General features: G+C 39.7%; 2 protein-coding genes across 2 annotated transcripts in view; one reads left to right on the forward strand and one right to left on the reverse strand.

The window, feature by feature from the left end:
- Positions 1 to 16,017, reverse strand: part of EXOC2 (exocyst complex component 2) — a 129,375-nt gene extending 113,358 nt beyond the window's left edge. Inside the window, exons 1-2 of the mRNA XM_085220289.1 lie at positions 15,870 to 16,017; positions 2,773 to 2,928 (exon numbers count right to left, since the gene is read on the reverse strand). Coding sequence (XP_085076415.1) covers positions 2,773 to 2,890 — 118 coding nt within the window. The 5' untranslated portion in view covers positions 2,891 to 2,928; positions 15,870 to 16,017. The remainder of the gene's footprint in view (positions 1 to 2,772; positions 2,929 to 15,869) is intronic.
- Positions 15,572 to 19,357, forward strand: LOC146544611 (uncharacterized). Its single transcript, XM_085220290.1, has 2 exons — positions 15,572 to 16,113; positions 16,551 to 19,357. The coding sequence occupies exons 1-2, from the start codon at positions 15,752 to 15,754 to the stop codon at positions 16,648 to 16,650; spliced, it is 462 nt and encodes a 153-aa protein (XP_085076416.1). The 5' UTR covers positions 15,572 to 15,751; the 3' UTR covers positions 16,651 to 19,357.

The following is a 19,357-nucleotide window of genomic DNA, read 5'->3' on the forward strand; positions in this document are numbered from 1 at the left end:
GTTCTTAAAGCTCACAAGAGAACACCACGTGATCTGACACTTCTTAAATGGAGGGAAACTACATTTATCTGTATCTTAAAAACACAAACTAAAAACTCAGCTTCTTATATACTTCACAAAATACAGCAATGGCACAGGGCAACTGCTGAAACAAAGGCATCTGGAGAGAGATTCTCTGGTGGTAAAAATAACACTATTTTCTCCTCAAAACAGAGACAATTTCTCCTTAAATAAAACCTTATTTTGATCTGCTATAAGGTACGAGGATATTTGAGAATATAATATTAGAGGTCTAGTTTTCATAAAGTATTTTGGAGATTTTTGGATAATTCTATTTCTATAAAATTATCTGCCTATTTCAATAAACAGAAACAAGTAATCCTCATGAGACTTCCCAATTTTGGCTGAGCTTATGAATTGACTATTTTACAATGTCTTCAAAAACACAACTGCAAGCATCATAAAAGACAAATTAAATTTCAAGAGCATAAATGCTGTGTGAATCTCCCGGATGTGATGTTTTGTACTGTGAGCTATGGAGTTACAAATAAAATGTTTATTTAGTTTCAAAGATACAAATAGATTACAAGAAGGCTCTCCCTTAAATGAAACCAAAAGCCAAATTCTATCATGTGGTACTCCATGTACATAAAAAAATAGCTCACTGCTTTTTGTTTTACATTAATGTATCTCAAGTAGTAGATTATAAACGTTATAAAACCCTCACTCAAACTTGCTTAAATTGCATGCCTACAAAGACTCACTTTTGCAAGTATTTCCATCCAAGTCATGGGGACTATTTACATGCCTAATTTAACCATTAAATCTTAATGTGTCTGGGACTTCGGTCACTTATTGGAAAAGCTGATATTCAAATGAGTTAAATGGAAAAAAAAATTACAGCAAATAATTTTTTACTTTTACCTTAAAACATGAGATTAGCAGCAGCTATATGTTGCAGAGTTACTCCAAAAACAAACAAAAAAAAATTAGCAGTCAGTCAGCTGTAATACTGAGAAACAGTTTGGGAAATGCCTTTCTTTCAAGAACCTAGTGTTGTTCACTTACATAAAGACTACACCAATAAGCTGATGGGGTTACTGAGACACATTAACCACACAGATAAGTAGGAATGTACCTACTCATAACACCACCAGTTTTTGAGTATGTTTCAATAAACATTCATGCAGGGTACCACAACCCTGTCTAGCAGCTCAGAAAAATACTAACTCTTCTCTAAAAGAGGCAGCAAACTGAAATTAGGGGGAAAATTGTAGTAGTTCATGCTTGGCTTGGCCATAAAGCTCATTGTGGTGGCCAAGAATGGAATTTGGGAATCTTGGTTTACTGCCATGAAGTGAAGTATAGGTTCTAGCAAAGCCAAACAAAATTCCAATAGACTTCAGAAAAGTCATGATTCTTCAACAAATTAGAAAGATTGTCTGTAGCATGAATACCAAAGTATACATACACTTAAATTAGAAAAAAAGAAAACAGGAAATTCCAGTAGTTATAGTTACCTTGGATTTCCAAAAGATTTTACTAAGTTCTTCTCTAAAGGACTAAGAATATTAAATAGCCATAGGATATGACTCAACTTCATAAATGACTTGCTAATACACAGAAGCAAGGCTGCAGTAAATGGTATGTTTTCACTGAAGAAAATTTCCACATGGCATGTGCTAGAAACTCTGCTGTTCAGTATACTCATAAATGACAAGTTAAAGAGGTTACAACATTTGCTGATGATATTAATTCATTCAGAACATAAAGACAGTAAAAGCTAGAACAAAATGCAGAACAGATCTTATGAGACTGAGTGGTGCTATAAAACAGCCACTGAAATTCAATGAACAAAGAGAAGCACACAGGCAAAAGCAATCTTGCATTCACAGATGGCAGGCCCCAAACTGACTGCTATACCTCATGCATTAAAGCACGGGACTACAGTAAGCAGATCAGTGAAAAACATCAACTTGATCAATGCTAATTATATGGAAAACAATTCTATGAAAGAAAATGAGCATACAGTATTACGTAAAAGTACATTCACATCCTGTACACTGCATGTATCCAAGATGATGTTCTCCTATCTTGAGATATTAGTAATAAAACCAATGCATTGAAAAACAACAGAGAGGGTCAAAAACATATGCAGAAAAGTTAAATTTGCCTGCACTTCTCATCTTGGAGAAGCGTCAACAGAAGGTAATGGTCATAAAGATCTACACAGAAGAATCACAGAGAAAACTGATCAGTCTTCCAGAACCATAACAATTCAACTGACAAAAAATCAAAACAGTGAAAGCTCTTCACACAATCTGTAGCTGAACTGTTGAATAACTTTGTCGTAGACTGTTGCAGACATACTAATTGGCTTTTACACTAACTCAAGGAACAGTAATGCTCAGTGACCTTCACAATACACTGAAAACAGCTCTAATAGAAAGTCTCAGTGCCTGGGAAAGCAGCAAAGGAGTGTACCTTTGTATCTGCTCTCTTCTCACACATTTCCAAAGGCCCTCATTAAGTTTTCAGCACAGGATGCTGAGTTAGGCTAAGGGGCCATTTAACAAAGTACAGTTATTCTGATTTGCTAGACATTGAAGAGCATCCCTGAGTTCATGGATTCAAGTGCATGGATGTGAAAGGGCATTTCTCATAACATGCAATAGATTTCACCGTATTATTTGCAAAGAAAATATACTTCTAATCAAATCCTAAATGTGCCACTCAACAGTCTCCAAAGTTGTAAATTTATTTTCAGCTTACCTATGAGGTCTGTTGGCCCAGTTCCCAAATTTTCTCCTCGAATTGTCACTTTTGTCCATGAGATGCCTTCATTGGGAGAGATGCCAGTCACAAGTGGGGGCTGGCGTGCTCGAGACATGATGCCTACTTAGTTACTGCAAACTAAGTCACTTGCACCTGTTGAGTAAGAAACAAACATTTAAAAATGATTATATTATGTAGAAGTTATTTAAAAAAAACCTTCTAAAATAATAGAAAAAAATTGCATATGTGAAACACCATTCTCAAAGCTCTTTTTACTGCAGTTATCAAACAATAAAGAATACCCATACTTTTTCGCAGTTCCATTTTTTATAATAGGCATAGCCCTAGTTCAGATGTTAAAAGAAAATGTAGATTCAGAAAAAAAAACCCAAAAACCCTAAACCACCAAAACACTTTATATACTCCAAATCACATTGAAAATTCTCTATTTGAGAAAACTCTTCTATTATAAAATTATCAATTACATTTCTCAGAAATTTTAGAATTGCTAAGTAATAGACTACGGACATGTATCTGGATTACTTCCCCATCAAGCACTGACTGTCTGACACAAATACTTCCCTGGGGAGGAAATCCCAACACTACTTGTATTCAACATCGACATTTCGATAAACTGAGAGAAGAAAAACATTGCTTACGAACACTACGCTAGCAGAAAACACCAATAAAACAATTCATATCTCAACAGATAAACATTAAAGGTACACAAAATTATAATGATTTATAAAAAAAAAATAAATCCGAAAGAGTATTCAATTGAATCAGAAACACCAGTATGGCACCCTCGTCACACAGCCTACTATGAATCTGATTAGGAATTCCTATTGTTTATTAGCAGTTTCCTTTGTGCATCTACAAGAAGCAGATGAGCACAACCTGATGCAGCTTAGTTCCCAGCAACATCCCCACCCTTATAATTCTTAACTATAGATCTGCCTCTAGATTCAAAGAAGCTCCTGGAAGGAAGATTTTTTCTTTATTTTCTGAAGCTGGAATGCACAGCGAACATGAAGATGGAAATGGAGAGGCAGGAACAAGGAAGAAGCTCTCGTGGTTAAAAGAGATCAAATAAAATCAATCAAATACCACCCCCTGAACAGAAACCTGTCTCTATCTACACCACAGATGCATAGCAGATGACTTATAATAAAACTTTACTGTAAAAACTTCTCAATTTCTCAACTTCAGAGCCCATACTCACACCTGAAATCAGTGCAAAACGTGTACTGAATGTAAGAAATGCTACACAATGCTCTGAAATATTCAAGTTCTAGATAGAACTGTTAACTTTAGAGAAATATTTGAGACTACTGATGAAGAGTATGCAATTAACAAGAGATGAAGACTCCAGTGGAATAAGGAAAAACTTAACAAGTTGCAGTCTGTGAGTACATATAGGATTATCTGTTAAGAGGCCACAATTAACTCGTAAAATATGCCTCTGGAACCAAGGCTTTTTGATTTGAACATCTGAAGTTCCAAGATTAAAAATGACATTATGTTTTTAGTTTGACATTAATTTCTCAGGTTCCTGCAAGTAACAAACGGATGAAAAAAGAATTCAACAACTTAGTCTCGTGGATCCTCCTATAAGCTGCTATGTAAAATACTGGAACGTTTCATATCTCTAACATGGGGCTACAGAAGTCACTGGAGATTGTCTACAACCTCTTTGCTGGAGCAACACTGAAGAAGAGGAGGACAATGTCCGCAGACTACAAAGAATCAGCTGTCAGTAATCTCCAGATACAGAAGAAAAGGTTATGCTCTGGCAGGCAGTCCCCTCTCTCCTGCTCCTGTAAGCCCTGCTTATGTTTCTTTCTCTGTTTTTCAGAGGCAGTCAGTCCCTGCCTCACTTCAAAACCTAAGCCAGGTCCAAGCCCTGCAGCTGAACTATTTCCTGCCCTTATCCTGCCAATCTTCCCTATGACTTCTTGAGCACAATGTCAACAGGGGAGGACAAGAGAGGTTAATACCCCAGTGCTCCCTTCAAATCCTGACACCCTGATAATTCCTCTTCCTTACTCTCATCCTACTTTTGTTCGTTTAGCTCACCTGAACTACCGTTGATCCACTTCCTTGCTGAAAATGATAAATTCAATCAGCTGTCAGGATTCCTAATCCTGGAGCTGCACAGCATGTCAAGCTCTTGTCTCACACGTACTGGATTCAAAGCCCTCTTTGCTACATCAAGGCATCACCTGACAAAACAACAGTCACCACAAGAGAAACAAGTTTCCCAAGCCTAATCCTACCTGCAGCAATCAGAAACTGAAAACCCAGGGAAGTTTTGTTTACTCCTATGCAATTACAAAGTGCATAGGCAACAGAAGATCTGATCTTTCAGTATATCATGTTTCCTATGGAGTCACATGCAAAGTGGACACTGGAAAACAATCAGGTGCTTAACCTTACCTAGAATGAGGAGAATAAACTCCACGTGCCCCTCTACATCTTATCTACATAGAGTTTGCAGCTTTCTTCACACAACAGATGCAAGGAGTGGGGCTACCCTTTCTGTTATCTTCCGTAGGAAGCAACATACACTGAGATATCGGTGTCACAATGTAAAATAACTTATTTTCCAGCAAAAAATCCAGTTTGTAAAGATCTATATAGGATATTAATCAGCAACACAGATGTAAAAAAAAAAAAACAACACCAACAACCCACATACAACCGACATCTTCAAGAACTCAGAGGTAATATGGAGGGAAAACTCTCAAGGAAAATGAGCAAACTAGAAGCCATTTGGGTATTTTTGGCTGATTCTTACCCCCTCACACCCAACCTCACGGTTCTCTTGCATTGTAGCTGTTTCTTTCAAAATACCTAGGCGTACAGATAATTGGCTTGTATCAATATCAAAACTCAAAAGTAATATTACAATGTATTTCTCTGGATTTCAGAAATTGGCACTGTATCTCTCTTCATGATAAGTTGAATAAATGCAATAAAAATGCTGAGCCTCCTGAAGTCTAACCTTTCTTCTAAATTATTTCCATACTTATTGCAAAATTGTTTCAAAATACCTCACTTGGATGAGAAGACCACAGTAAATCTCAACACATTACAAGAGCACTACAGCACTGAGATGCTCTATTATGTGATTTTATTTTATTTTTTAATAGCAATTGGTTTCATTTCTTTCAAAGAGTAAATGATGGAACAGTACAGATTCTGTCCTTGCAACAGAGATCAAACAAATGCTTGAGAGTCTTCATTTATAATACATTCCCATCCTTTTGACACACATGGCAATATGCAATATGACTGAATTGTTTACTGGGAAGCATAGCTTGCATAGTCTTATGACCCAAAAGAACTTTCTATTTTATTTTATTAATCTTTAGGACAAAGCTGAAAAAATAATTATTTTTAGTTTCATTAAGAAACTGAAGTTTCATTTTTTCATTTTCATTAAGCCTAAGAATGATACCTGCAATTCTACAATCGCCCTACAGAGAAATCTTATTTTTTTAAATACACGTATTCTACATAAAATAAAATTTAAAAACATTAATCAGCCTTCTTACTCAAAGCAACTTACTCAAAATGGTTCATACACAGAGCAGGGGAGATTGTGCAAAATCTCTTTTCTCTATGAGATATTCTGAAAAGATGGGTTTATTAAAGAAGTGTTAAAACGAGTACTTTTTCGCAATGAACATTCTTGCTTTACACTAACTCTCTTTCCCCTCTTCACTCCTCTCCCGTCTTTTTAAAACTTCATTTCCTCACAATACCTCCTCAAAAGTTTAACATGGATGACATCTGTTTGACTGCTCCTATGTTCTTGCCCATATTATTCGGTCATAATTCTTGTTATGAAGTGCAAGGAGTTAGAAAGCCTCTGCGAAGACCACCTACTACAAAACCGTCTTGAAAAATGCCTTTCGTAAACATCATCTTCATCTTTACATGAGCTTCTCAAATAAACTGTCCTCTCGCAGAGGTTTAGCTCGATAAATAAATAAATAAATAAAAATCCAGACTGCTCTGAACACTACAGGCTTGCTAAGGATGGGACATCGTCACTCTTTATCCTTAGAAAAGCCACTTTTAAAAACAAACAGTGAAGAAATGAAATATCATCCAACGTAAGGAAAAACACAAGTCTAGAAGCTTTTCTGAAAACTCCCGTTTAAAACAGGAATTCTTAAATAGGTTTCCACATTAAACGCTCAGGGAAAAGCAGAGACGAAATGCAAAGAGAAAGGACACCACCAACGCCCACCATAACAGATCTGTAGCACCGAGCACTGCTTACTGTTCTTGAAGCAACACCAAAATATAACCTAAGTGAAAAACAGAAGTTCAGGATTTAGGGATACCAAACTGGCCTATGTGTTCAAATCACAAATTAAAACTACAAACACGACAAAGGCAGAGAACTTCAGAGGTGAGTGGTGGCAACATACACCTAATAATTTTCACCAACAAAAGAATTAGCAGTTGAGAGGTGCCAGAAAGGCATTCCTAGCTTCTAAATAAAGAAAGTGAGCTGGTTCCAGTGACTGAAAACTCAGTTAAGTAAAGTTTTCAGTAGCACTTTGTCAAAAACACTGAACTTAAAAGACACTCTGGAAGGAAGACAGAACCAAGGTCAATGCAAATGTCACGGCCATCTACCAACAGGAATCTAAGTTGTCAAGGAGGGATGAAAGAAAAAGTCTATGTCATAGCATTGAAAAAATCTAAACTATACACAAGGTAAAAATGACATCCACATATAACTAAAGCCTTCAGCTATATGATACACGTGACTGAATACCATTTTAAACAGGTACAGCAGGAACAGGTACAGTAGGACCGGCCACAGTATCTTCCCTGTTCAAATCACAGTATGGTAAGCAGACAACGTTGGAGGCAAACAAACAAACCCCAAACCAGTATGTTAGGGACTCCTATCACACTAACATTGCAGCATTAAACGCTCTCTGAATGAACAGATTTATGAAATGGATGATTTTAACCAATCAGTAAATGCTTGGATTCCAGACATAGGTGATGGCCTTTGCACCTTAAACTACACAAACCTGTGCTTCTACTAAATATAACCAGGTATTTGTTTGCACTAGGAAACCTAGAGGGTCCCCTGAGTACAACACTGTACAACAGCATCAGTGAAGGAACATGGCAGATGACCCTAAGAAGGACAACAAAGCTAAAAGTTTTCTATGTTTGCATTCAGAACCATTACAAAAATGACAAAAAAACATTATTGCAACCTTTTCTGTGCTTTATCTTCCCAACAGTATAAATTCAGACAGACAATCTACATAAACTAAGATTTAAAAGCATCCAAAAAGCAGCGCTGTGAAAATAACTGACATTTATTAACCCCTCTGGAGATCTTCAGTGCCCTAGAATTTCCACAGCCTTCAACACTGCATTAATAATACAAAGTCCATTCCTGCAAGCTTGCCAGGAAAGACTGGGAAGTGAATAAGCTAAACAATGCTGAAATTCCAAGTGATATTAAGAATCTACACATGTTTATTTAAATAATAGAAGAAGACTTGTCAATTTAAACAAGAAATGCTCACAAATCTTACATTTCGAGGGGAAAAAAAACTCCTTCAAAACACCACTAAGCTACTTATAATGAAAAGATGAACAAACAGGGAAAGAAAAAAAAAAAGGGGGGGGGGGGGAACGGACCAATTTCATCGTCACACAGAAAACAACAAAGCCTCATTTGTCTTGGTCTGTCATATCCGGCATGTTGATTCAAGCCAATATTAACACTGACAAACACGTTAACCTACGGGACAACATCACATGCCAAAATCAATTTTGATTTGGGAAGATGAGCGCGTTTTGAGATGGGAGGGCAAACTACAAAGAAGACAAGAGTATTAAAAGACATAATATGATACTTTCTTATTTTCAAAGGGCTCCCGAATATTGCAGCCAGTCACTAGAAGCTGCAGTCTGGGGATAGACAAAGGAATGAGCACAGCCGCTCTGCTTTCACAACAGCTCTACCTGCCTATTTCACCAACATCTCCGAGGTCCTGCTTTACTTAACCCAGCGAGGTACACCTTCGTGGCGATGTATCTTGACACACTGAAAGCAAAATAATCACAGCACTCAGCAACGCCATTAAAAGTGTCGAGTGGTGAGGAATTAAAGGCTGGACCCGAGGCAGATGCTGGGATAACGCTGGGTAAAAGAGCTCAGGGCAGATTTCAGAGCGCGCTGCAGCTGCGAGGGATTGACACTGCTAACTGTGGAATCAAGCTCAGGAGAAACTCCGGGCACAGTTCCGGCATCCGAAATAAATTAAAGTAAACAATGTTGCTCTCTCTCATCCACCCTGTTAGCAGGCTCTCTGTTGAGCTGGAGACCACACACCCAGACCACACAGCACCAGCTGAACTCACTCGCACGCAACATCTAGAAGCTGTCACTCTGCTGAGGTATGGAGAGGAAAAAGAGGGGGCAGGAGTGCGAGAGAGTGAGTGAGTGAGTAAGTGAGTGTGTGTGTGTGCGTGTGTGTGCGTGTGTGTTTAGAAAAGCTGCCTGCTCTCCCTCCTATCATTACAGCTGGCTAGGTTTTGTGCGGTCGGGAAGGAGGGAAAGAAGGGAGGGATAAAAAAAGACCTATAAACTCACTAAGAAAACATACTGGTCTTGGCCTTTTGTAGTAATGATTTGCATTCCTCCCGCACTAGTTTAGTAGCTGTTGAAGGGCTAACAAAGCATCCATTTAGCATCAATTAACCTTCTATCTATCACGTGTGGAAAAGAAATCTAGGTCTGTATAAATCCATTCCATTGCACATACTCACCAACAGCATCCTATCAGCTGTGACACACAGCATATCTACGTCCTGATACACTGTTAACTCAGGAATTGCCATAGGTTATTTATTTGGAGAGGGGAGAGGCTCCCCACAAAGAACACTTAACTATATGAATGAGATTACAGTGTCAAAACATTGAAATTTTTCTATAAACACTCCATCCTGAAATGAAGCTTTGCTCATTAGGATCTTACACCGTAAACGTCCTGAATGAAATTAATGAGCCTACATATTACAGTGAGTTGTGATCCGCTGCAAAGAAGCAAGAATATTTCATTCTAAAAATAGGTTATAAAGAAGATTCCATGTTCATTGCAGGGGAGTTGGTCTAGATGACCTTTAAAGGTCCCCTCCAACTCTAAGGATTCTATGATTCTATAAGATAGTTCTAACGGTATAGGCAAACAGAGACTTCTACAGCAGTAGGCTTGGAAGGGATTCTTTGATTTCTTTTAGTTCAGAAAACCACTTTAGGGTCAATTTTATCACCTGGTGAAAGAGGAAGAGTTGAATGAACCATGTGAACATTATTTTAGTTACAGAGAAAATTTCCTTTCCCTCTGCCGCAAGTATTTACTCCATCAAATTCACTCGCAAATTTAATTTAACCCACATACGTGGTCCAACTGCCCACAACCACAGCCACATTGTCACCTTTTTTCAAAAATCCATTCACTTAAATGACAACAAGAACCACCACGTGCCACTATTAAACAAAATCAGCAATACTACAATAATGCAATTCTAGCCCTATACATTTGAATTAGGATATTTTCATAGGAGAAAACCTTAACAAATAAATCCTAGAAACATCACCTTATGAAATACAATGTTTTTCAGACAAATTAGCTTTAAAATTCTGTAACTCCACAGTGAAAATAAACTATTCCTCAAACTTATTAAGCAGACCTACATACTGTTTTGTGCCAGTTCTTGGATGAAGAACACTTCTGCTACGACATTCTGTGTTACAGCACCTACTCGTTACCAAGGCTCAAAGCAAACCAGCTATATTTTCTGAACGTCTGTTTCGGCTGTGTTAAACTGACTACAAAAGTGCAGTAGCTTATAAGAAAGTGTAATTCAAGGAACCCTGAGCACAGATGTTTCTCCCCAAAATTTCTGCTATTTTCATTATAAATTGCATTACAACTGCCCAGAAATTGTGTCACCTACTTGTTAAAAGCTTCTGTATTAATTACGTGACACATCACCATAATCTAGCAACATCGTGAAAAAAGCTTTAAACATACGTATATATACACACACACACACACACATATATATATATATAAACATATTTATAGAAAAAAGCCAAGTCGGCTTTACACAAAACCGTATCACAGATGGCCATAAATCTCCCGTTCATTTCTAAGTTCTCAAAGCACATGCCTTCCTACATCTGCTTCTACCTCCAAAATCCAGTTTGCTTCACTTAGAAGTCATTACCCCCCATCTTACATTTAAACCATTCATCTCTTTTTTCTTCTAGGTTTATAAAGTTTATCATAATTTTCTGCACTGTTTTAGTTATCAGAGGAACGGTAAAGAATCTTAATACCTTCATCATCTCTCTATCTTACGTTATTCACGAGCAGAAATTAGAAATCAATACTACTGCAAGCATCACTAAGCTTTCAAGTACGTTATGCAAATTCAGTCAAAAAGATCCAGAAGTTCAAAAAAATAAACTAAATAAATCCCAATGGGATGGGATTTATTTTCTTTTTTTAGAGAGAAAAGAAACAAGACACCACAGCTTTTTTCTAAGCCCTGTAACTATACACAATATTCTTTATAAAAACACTATATAACCACTGTAATTACACAGTTGGTATGACTGAAGTTTCAACGTGTGTTCCAGTCGGTACGACTGCCACAGCAAACTGAACATTCGCCGTGTGGCTTTTGGGGCAGTTTCTTCTGTTTCAAAACTATTTAGAAGGTGAGGCACGCACTTGTGTTCCTGAGATCCCCGTACTTCTCGTGTTCTCACCCAAACATTGCATTCTGTCCCCCGCTAAGGGCAGCACGCAAGATAGAGGCTATTGTATCTCTCTGTTCACACAGGCAAACGCGGGCACAGCTCTGTCTGAGAGCTGCGTGCACAGCTATTTTTTCTTACATATTTCAGCCCGCCTCTACCTTACATGCTCCCAGCCTTCATTTCCACTTATCTACCTAAAATTTACATCTACTGTTTGGAATTATCTTTTCAGATCAGTGCTTTGGGAGACACTGCCTTCTCTGCACGAGAAAACATGAGAAAAATGTCTCCTCTTCTTACGTAGTTTCTTAACTGTTTGTCTTTCAGGTTCCCAGAAAGAATGAAGGTATACGTGTTAAAAACACAGTGAGATCTGAAGTGTCGTCGCACTCTCAGAATTTGAAAATAGAAAATTTGAAGCTGTTGCTGTTTTAATTGAGATTTTAGGTTCAATTCAGTTAGCCTCCAACACAAGATTTGGCATTCAAAAAGATAATTTTGCTCATCAAAATCAAAACCTGATGTGGACTTTGGGATGCATCATGGGAATGTCTGAATGCAGGGCACACACTACTTTCAGCATAGCTGCAAAGTGAAAGGAAAAATACAGAATGTAAACCTAACTAACTGAAACATCATGGATTTATATCATCATCTGATCCACAGGCAGTTACACAGACAGAACTTCCACTGGCTTCTGTGCAATATACCTAAGGTTTGCTTTAGAACATTCAACTGAAAACTCGGTCTGTAGTTCCCTTATGCTCAAGAAAAAAAAAAACAAAAAAAAACCAGGACCTATAAAAGGCTTTGTGTCTCAGAAATTTTGTTTTCCTTAAAATCCAAACAAACAAGCAAAGAAAGGAAACACAGGCTTTCACACCCACCCGAGTGCAATCTACTGAAAATGCTGAGTGCTCTGTATGCCCTGACTAATAACTGTTGTCAAAGAAGGTTACACATCAATTTCTTCTTAATAAAAAGCACTAAATAGTTCCAAATTCACATAAAAAGTGCAGATGTCTCCATATGTACAAAACATGGGGAAGAGAGGAGGCATTTGATTTAGCTTTGTTTAAAATATTAAATGCTTACCTTACCTTCCCCTAATCAAAATATGCAACAGAACAATCGCACAATTAATCCTCATTTTCAGGCATTTGTCTCATTACTCAGCTTCCAGAAAAGCTGCCTCGGATCCTTTTTTCAGATCACGAAAATGAGGTTCTCCCTCCTCCTCTCCCCTCCTCCAATTTGGGACACTGGAAAAACAATCAACAGTCCAACTGCTTCTGGACAGAAACACTGACAATTCTATTACTTTAATAATAATTTGGGGGTTAAGGTAAAGATTTTTTATTATTTAATCAGCCTTGTTTTTAAATTGATATTTTTCAAGCTGTAAACACAGATGTTTGCGTTCTGTGCAAAAGAGGGAACACCAACCTGATATGATTGCCCTATGCGGCACTATCTACTCATCCCATATCCTACAAGCACCTTTACAAACAGAATTTTCCCATTACCAAGTACTACTCCCCTCTCTCGGAGAAAGCAATCTGAAAGACAACACTGCACAATACGGATTTACAGAAGGTAGGTGGTCTAAGACAAAAGGTTAAGCTGAAGAGCAGTGTCTGATTTCCGCTAGATATCCATTTAGCTATTTTCTGATTTCAACCCTTCAGCTTGCTTGTAAGTACAGCACCAGATGCTGCTAATACTGAAAAGTTCCCACAGAAAATAAATTCAGTGTAACACATGCAGCCTTTTGAGCATTATTTACAAGTCCTTCATTCTGAAGTACTACTGATTTCTTCTGTGCAAAATGTTTGTGTCCTTTTTTGCATAATTAAAGTAATGCACGACTATTTGAAATACATGCAGGTAATAAATATCCACTTGTGCCTCACAGGCTTGCCTTGTTCTGGAGAACAAAACCGTAGTTTAATTCACATGTTCTTTCATTCCATGGCTGTCAGAACCTGTATTTTCAAAAATAACTTCTAAAGTCACACTTTTGTGACCACGCTATTCAGGTCTTGCTCTTCTCCCATCCCTTAAATAGATTCAAAGGGAAAGCAGAAAAGCCCAGAAGAAGAGAATCAAAAGTAACACACAACTGATGATTAGTTTCAAGTACAATGCTCAAGACTTACTGGATTTACAGCCAGCCACATCACATTGACAGAAATTGATTAAGTAGGGTTTAACATAACATATCTCAAGCTTTCATCACTAAAAGAGGTCAGTGGCCTCTGTTTCTTGTCTACCACTTAATGTGCTTCAGTGCAGTTTCAGTGTGAGGAGTAGCATCATGAACAGACTGTATCAATCAATGCTTTTTCATGAGTCCTCGGGAAACTACTGGTGAATCACATTGTAACATCTTTAATATTTGTTTTTTGCTCCAAATGTTCTCAACACAAGGAATCCTACAACTCAAAACACTAAGATCTGAATACTGCAGGTCCCAAAACACTTAGTGAGCATTATTTTCAGTAGTGAAGATAAAACGTCTTTTCAACAGAACATCAAGAGGCACAATGTTGAATATTTCATTCACCAGACATTTCTTCTGTGTTTTTTTTGGTTTTTTTTTTTTAAGCTCATGACTAGAACTGAATGGATTTGCCACTGAGTTCTAAAAATGTCCACTAACTTAGACTGCTATTCAGCACCGATTTCTGATAAAGCAAATACATCACTAGAGGAATCAGTGAAAAAAAAGAAATTGTAGTTTATTGAACTATTGCCATAAGAACACAAGACAATTCAGTGCTAAGAAAAAGTAAATTAAGAAAGTGCAAGCTTGGTTGGTAGAGTGAGTTTAATTGAATCGTTTCACCTCTGAGAAACACTAAGAAAAGTTAAGTTTTCCACACAGACAAAAAAACAAAAAAAACATGCCACCAGAAGTTAAATTAATGACATTCTCTCTGAAATAAATCACACTAGTATAATGAAAATCATTGCATCCTGTTTAAAACAACAGAACCTCCAGTTAAGTAAAAACACTGTTGTCCAAGGATAGGCATAAATCACCAACCCTGTAAACTAAGCGATCCATGGGAAAGAAAGCAGCAGCAGGGCATGCTTTTGGCTGCTCCTTGCTGGGTCAGTGCAAGCTGTGACAGACACTGCAGTGATAGGGAACTAAGAATTACAAAGCTTTTCTTCGGGGGAGCAAAAATAAAGCAAGCAAAGGAGGTTGGATTTCTAAGTGACAAGTTTCAGTTGCAGTTTGCAACAAAAAAGCAGCAAAAAAAACCCAAAAAACTCAGAAAGTATTGGGTGTCAGCTCTGCCCAGAGCAGGGGGTTGGAACTGGATGATCGTTAAGGTCCTTCCAAATGAAGCCATTCTGTGACTCTATCTAGAAGCCTTTCTAATGGTTTGACAACTTCATCAAAAGGAAAAAGAAAACCTTGCTGCAGTGAAATGCATACAAATCATAAGAAGGAAAAAAAAAATAAAAGTATTTACAATCAGAAAGTGAGGAAAATCAAAGTGAGATTACAATTTTAATCTAAATCACATGGCAGGGGGGTTGAAACTAGATGATCATGGTGGTCCTTTTCAACCCAGGCCATTCTATGATCCTACAAATGGGCGTTAACAGCTCAGATTCGACCTGATGTTCTGCCACAGCTAACACGGCTTACTGGATGTCAATTCAAAGCGTTTGAGTGCTTGTGCTAGAAGCTGTTAACGTAACACGAAGCTAACAAGACACGGGAGGTAGGAAACGCCGAGGAAATAAATACGAGAGGAGGAAAAGGCAGTAGTTTGGAAGCGGAAAACCAGCATAACGGGACAGAACGGCAGGTCCCCTTTTGGAAACGGGACCATCCCCACGTCCAGGCAGATGTTCCCTTCAGTAAGAAACCGCGCTGCGGTTCCTCGTTAAGCTAAGTTTGAAGTCGATTAAGTTAACTCGCCGGCGCTCCGCCCGTGCCTCTCCCGGCCTACTTCCTGCACTGCCTCCAGCGCACGCGGAACCACCTGACGGCCGCTCCCACACGGCGCTACCTGCCGCTCCCACACGGCGCGGAGCCCCACGGCCCGCCAACAGCCGCCCCGAACCCCTCCCGGGACAGGGGCGTGGCTTGGAGCGAGACGCTCGGCGGGGAGAGCGCTTCGGTCCCCCCCCGGGATGGGGACGGTCTCCGCCCCGGCGCAAGGGGGAAGGACCGGGGCTGCCCCGCTGGGAGCCGGCTCCGCAGTGCGCGGCGGAGGAAGAGAGGGGCGGGAGGCCGCTCGCTGTCACTCACCGGCCGCCGCCGCCGCCGCGCTCGTATCCGGCACCTGGGGCAGCGCCGCTCCCGGCAGCGCCTCCGCGTCCGGCGGGCGCAGGCACCGGCAGCCGCCGCCCGAAGACATCGATGGAGCGCAGAGAGATCGAGGAGGGGCGGTGAGCCGCGAGCTCCGCCCAATAAAGCCCCTCCCTCGGGCTGGGAGCAGCCCCTCGTGGAAGAGAGGAAGTGGAGCTGTAGGAAGCGCTTCTACTGAAATAACGTTAGTGACGGCAGCAAGGGCAACCATCGCGTAATAAACTCGAAACTCGTGTGTTCCCCAAGTGCTGTGTGCGGGCAGAAACCCACCCCAGGCATCTGCTGCACAGGGGCTGCGTGGCGGTGCGCAGAAGAGGCAGGCGCTGTGCCCGTGAGGCGGGAAGACGGGCTCCTGCCATCTCCTGCCTCCCAGGAGCATTGCTTGCGGACTGCAGGCCCCGTGATGGAGCCTGCAAATGGCCGTCACACCAGTCCCGTATCTGTGGTGTGGAGGATGTGGTGCTGGGCAACGCCATGGGGCATTCTCACCCATCAGGCTCACAGTTGGGTGGGGGGCAATCTCAATGTTTTTCATGTCATCTGTACGAGAAAGAGACCTACTTTTCTTCAGAAATGGAACAAGGAAAGCTGTGAAATTCCATTTCTTGGCTTTTTTTTCAGGCTGTTCCCCAGCAGCCCGACCCCCTGGGCAGTGGCTTTCCGGCACCGCTTGCAGAGCTGCACAGAAACAGGACGCAGCTGCTCCAGGAGCTGTCAGTAGGCAGGCAGCCCGGGCTGAGCTTGGTCATGCAAACTCATCCTGATTTCCCAATGAAAATGTAGAGAGGTATCTTATCAAACCATCTGTCTACACGAGGCACCTCTGAACAGAGGCTCTTCTTCCTTTTGGAGAGGATCAGGAGACATCCTTTTTCCCTTTCTGTTGAGATTGTTTGGAGTTCGGTTGCGAAAGCCAAGTGCAAATGAAATCATAATGGAAAGCAGATAAAAAACAACGAGTGAGAAAACAGAAAGGAGAATCAGTTGCTCAGTTTTGCCAAACAAGACCTAGAGTGGAACGTTAGTCGGAAAAATAAATTATCTTTCCTAAAACCTCAAAGAACATAAAAAGCATTGCCATAAAAAGCATTATAGCAAAGAAATGTCATTTCCCACATTTTTTTTTTTTTTTTCCCCCCCAGAGGTGACAGCTGCAGAAGTCATAGTATAGGCTGTAACATCTCAGTGGATGAATAAGCAGCTCTTTACTGACTCTTTCCTCTAGCTTTGTTAAATCATCACACGGCATCTGCCTGGGGAACAATGAGAGACTTTGGTGTCACTCTTTTCTCTAATTAGCCCCAAAGCTATTATGGTGACTGAGCAGTTTTCTGTTAACAACCAGTGCAGAAAGACAGCTCATCTGTCCTTCAGGAAAAGTAAAGTTGGCATCACATTAAAAAAAAAAAGTGTTACTCTTTGCCACCCGTTTGAAGATGATGTTTTTCCTTCTTGACAACTTGTTTGCGCTTTCTCATTAAAAGCCTGTCACCAGTTGTGCCAAATAAAACCACTACTTTGAGATTTTGGGTTGATATAGAAATCTCCATCTAGCCCTCCACATACCTGGGTGCAGCCCTGCTGGATGATCTTTTGGAGTGGATTGCACACCACTAAATCCTGTTGGCTTTAAGAGGTGCACAAAGGGAACTGTCTGCCTGGGAAATTTTGCAATAAACAACCCTGAGTTTCGATTTAGTTCCAGCGGCAAACTACAGAGTAAGGCTGAATTTTTTTTGTTGGGGAGTTGATTGTAACTTCACTCCTCTTATAAGCACAAATACCGTAAAAGGGTGAATCAATAGCAAGGGGAATCTGAGCTTCAGAAGAGACAAGCTCCTGTGTCAGCTGAAGTGAGAAAAGACTGCAAGATCTTCGTGCCTTTGGAATATCACCTCCCCATCTAAAGTTTTAAACCAGCTGCTTGGCTGTGATTTTATGCCGATCTTGGTCTTATGGAACCTGTCAGAAGAACTTAATGAGGCTAAACTCTGCAATAGCAGGAGACTGGAGGGTGGTTGCATGTGGCTTCATACGCATACACAAATCCTGCTGTTGCCAAGAGTGGCACCCAGGACTCTTATGATCTGCAGGGGCTCTGGATAATATTGTCAGAGAAGAGCTTCCTGTGTGCAGGAGTTTGTTGAATCTAACGTGGGTGGTTTTCCCAGCTGATGTGCAGTGACCATGTGGTAACTATCACCTACCCCTTCAGTGACTCCAGAACAAAGCTGACAATGACTGACTGCAGATATAACCCACTGGAGAAAAGAAACACTGCCCCACACATCCTTTTAGAACAAAAGGAAGAAAACTAGTTCTGTCAGATACACAATCAAATATATAGCTTATAATATGTGTATACCATAGTATATAATATATATCTGCTGTCATATATAATGCTGCTAATATAAATATATTACTCCATGGAACTCCAGATACCATTAGAGAGATTAATCTGTGCTGTTAAAACTGAGGAAATAGACGACAAGTTGTAATATAATGACCTGGTAAATAGTAAGTATCATTCCTCGGAGAGGTCACAAAAGTAATTGCTCATTCATGCCTTTTTCTAATCCATTTATGCAGATTTGACAGTGATCTGTAAGCAATACATCTCTTTACAAAGTTGGGTAAACAGATATGAAAGCCAAGAGAGATTATTATGATAATCTTGTCTAACCTGAATATGGAAAGCTGTAGGATTTCCTCCAGCCATTCCCACACCAAGCTCTTTGTGCAGTTGTTTCTCAGAAAGACTTCTTCATTTTATTGCAGAGAGTTGAAGAAATTGTGAATGCATCACTGCACCTATGAAGATTTCTCAATGGTCACCAGGCTGCCCTAATGTGAAAAATAACTGATAGAAATATACATTTGAAAAGGTAAATTCATCTAGCTGCAGCAAATGTCCATTGCAAGACTGCTTCTTGTTAAGAGAATTAGTTTCTTTTGAAGGTGTTTGTAAAACACAGCAGGTTTACGACTTCACCTGCTCTTGATGAATTGTATGGATTAAACTTTTTGATTCTACTCTGTATAATCACCTTTCCAGGATTTTTCTCATTTCCAAATCCTTTCAAGATTGTAGCTATCACTCTTCTGTTTTGGCACGTGGACATCAAAACTGGGCCTGTCCCTAATTCTATTTGAGTTTGTGAGGTGAATGTTATAACCAGGGAAATCTAAAGAAGAGAAAAAAGCTAAGAAGCATAAGGCTGAAACTGACTATAAGAAAACATCTTTTCAGTTCTGTTATGTGCCCCAAGACAGGAACATCTATTCCTCTCTTATAACATAACTGTTTTTTCAGTCTTGTTCTCAAAGATTTCCCAGTATGGTGCTTTTACCAGCTCCTCAGGCAACATTTCCCAGTGTTTCAATACTCACGCCATTAAAGGCCGTTTTCTTTCAGTGTGTACTCCTCA

The sequence above is a fragment of the Meleagris gallopavo genome, chromosome 3, assembly GCF_905368555.1.
Source record: "Meleagris gallopavo chromosome 3, MGAL_WU_HG_1.1, whole genome shotgun sequence".
In the NCBI taxonomy this organism is placed as follows: Eukaryota; Metazoa; Chordata; class Aves; order Galliformes; family Phasianidae; genus Meleagris; species Meleagris gallopavo.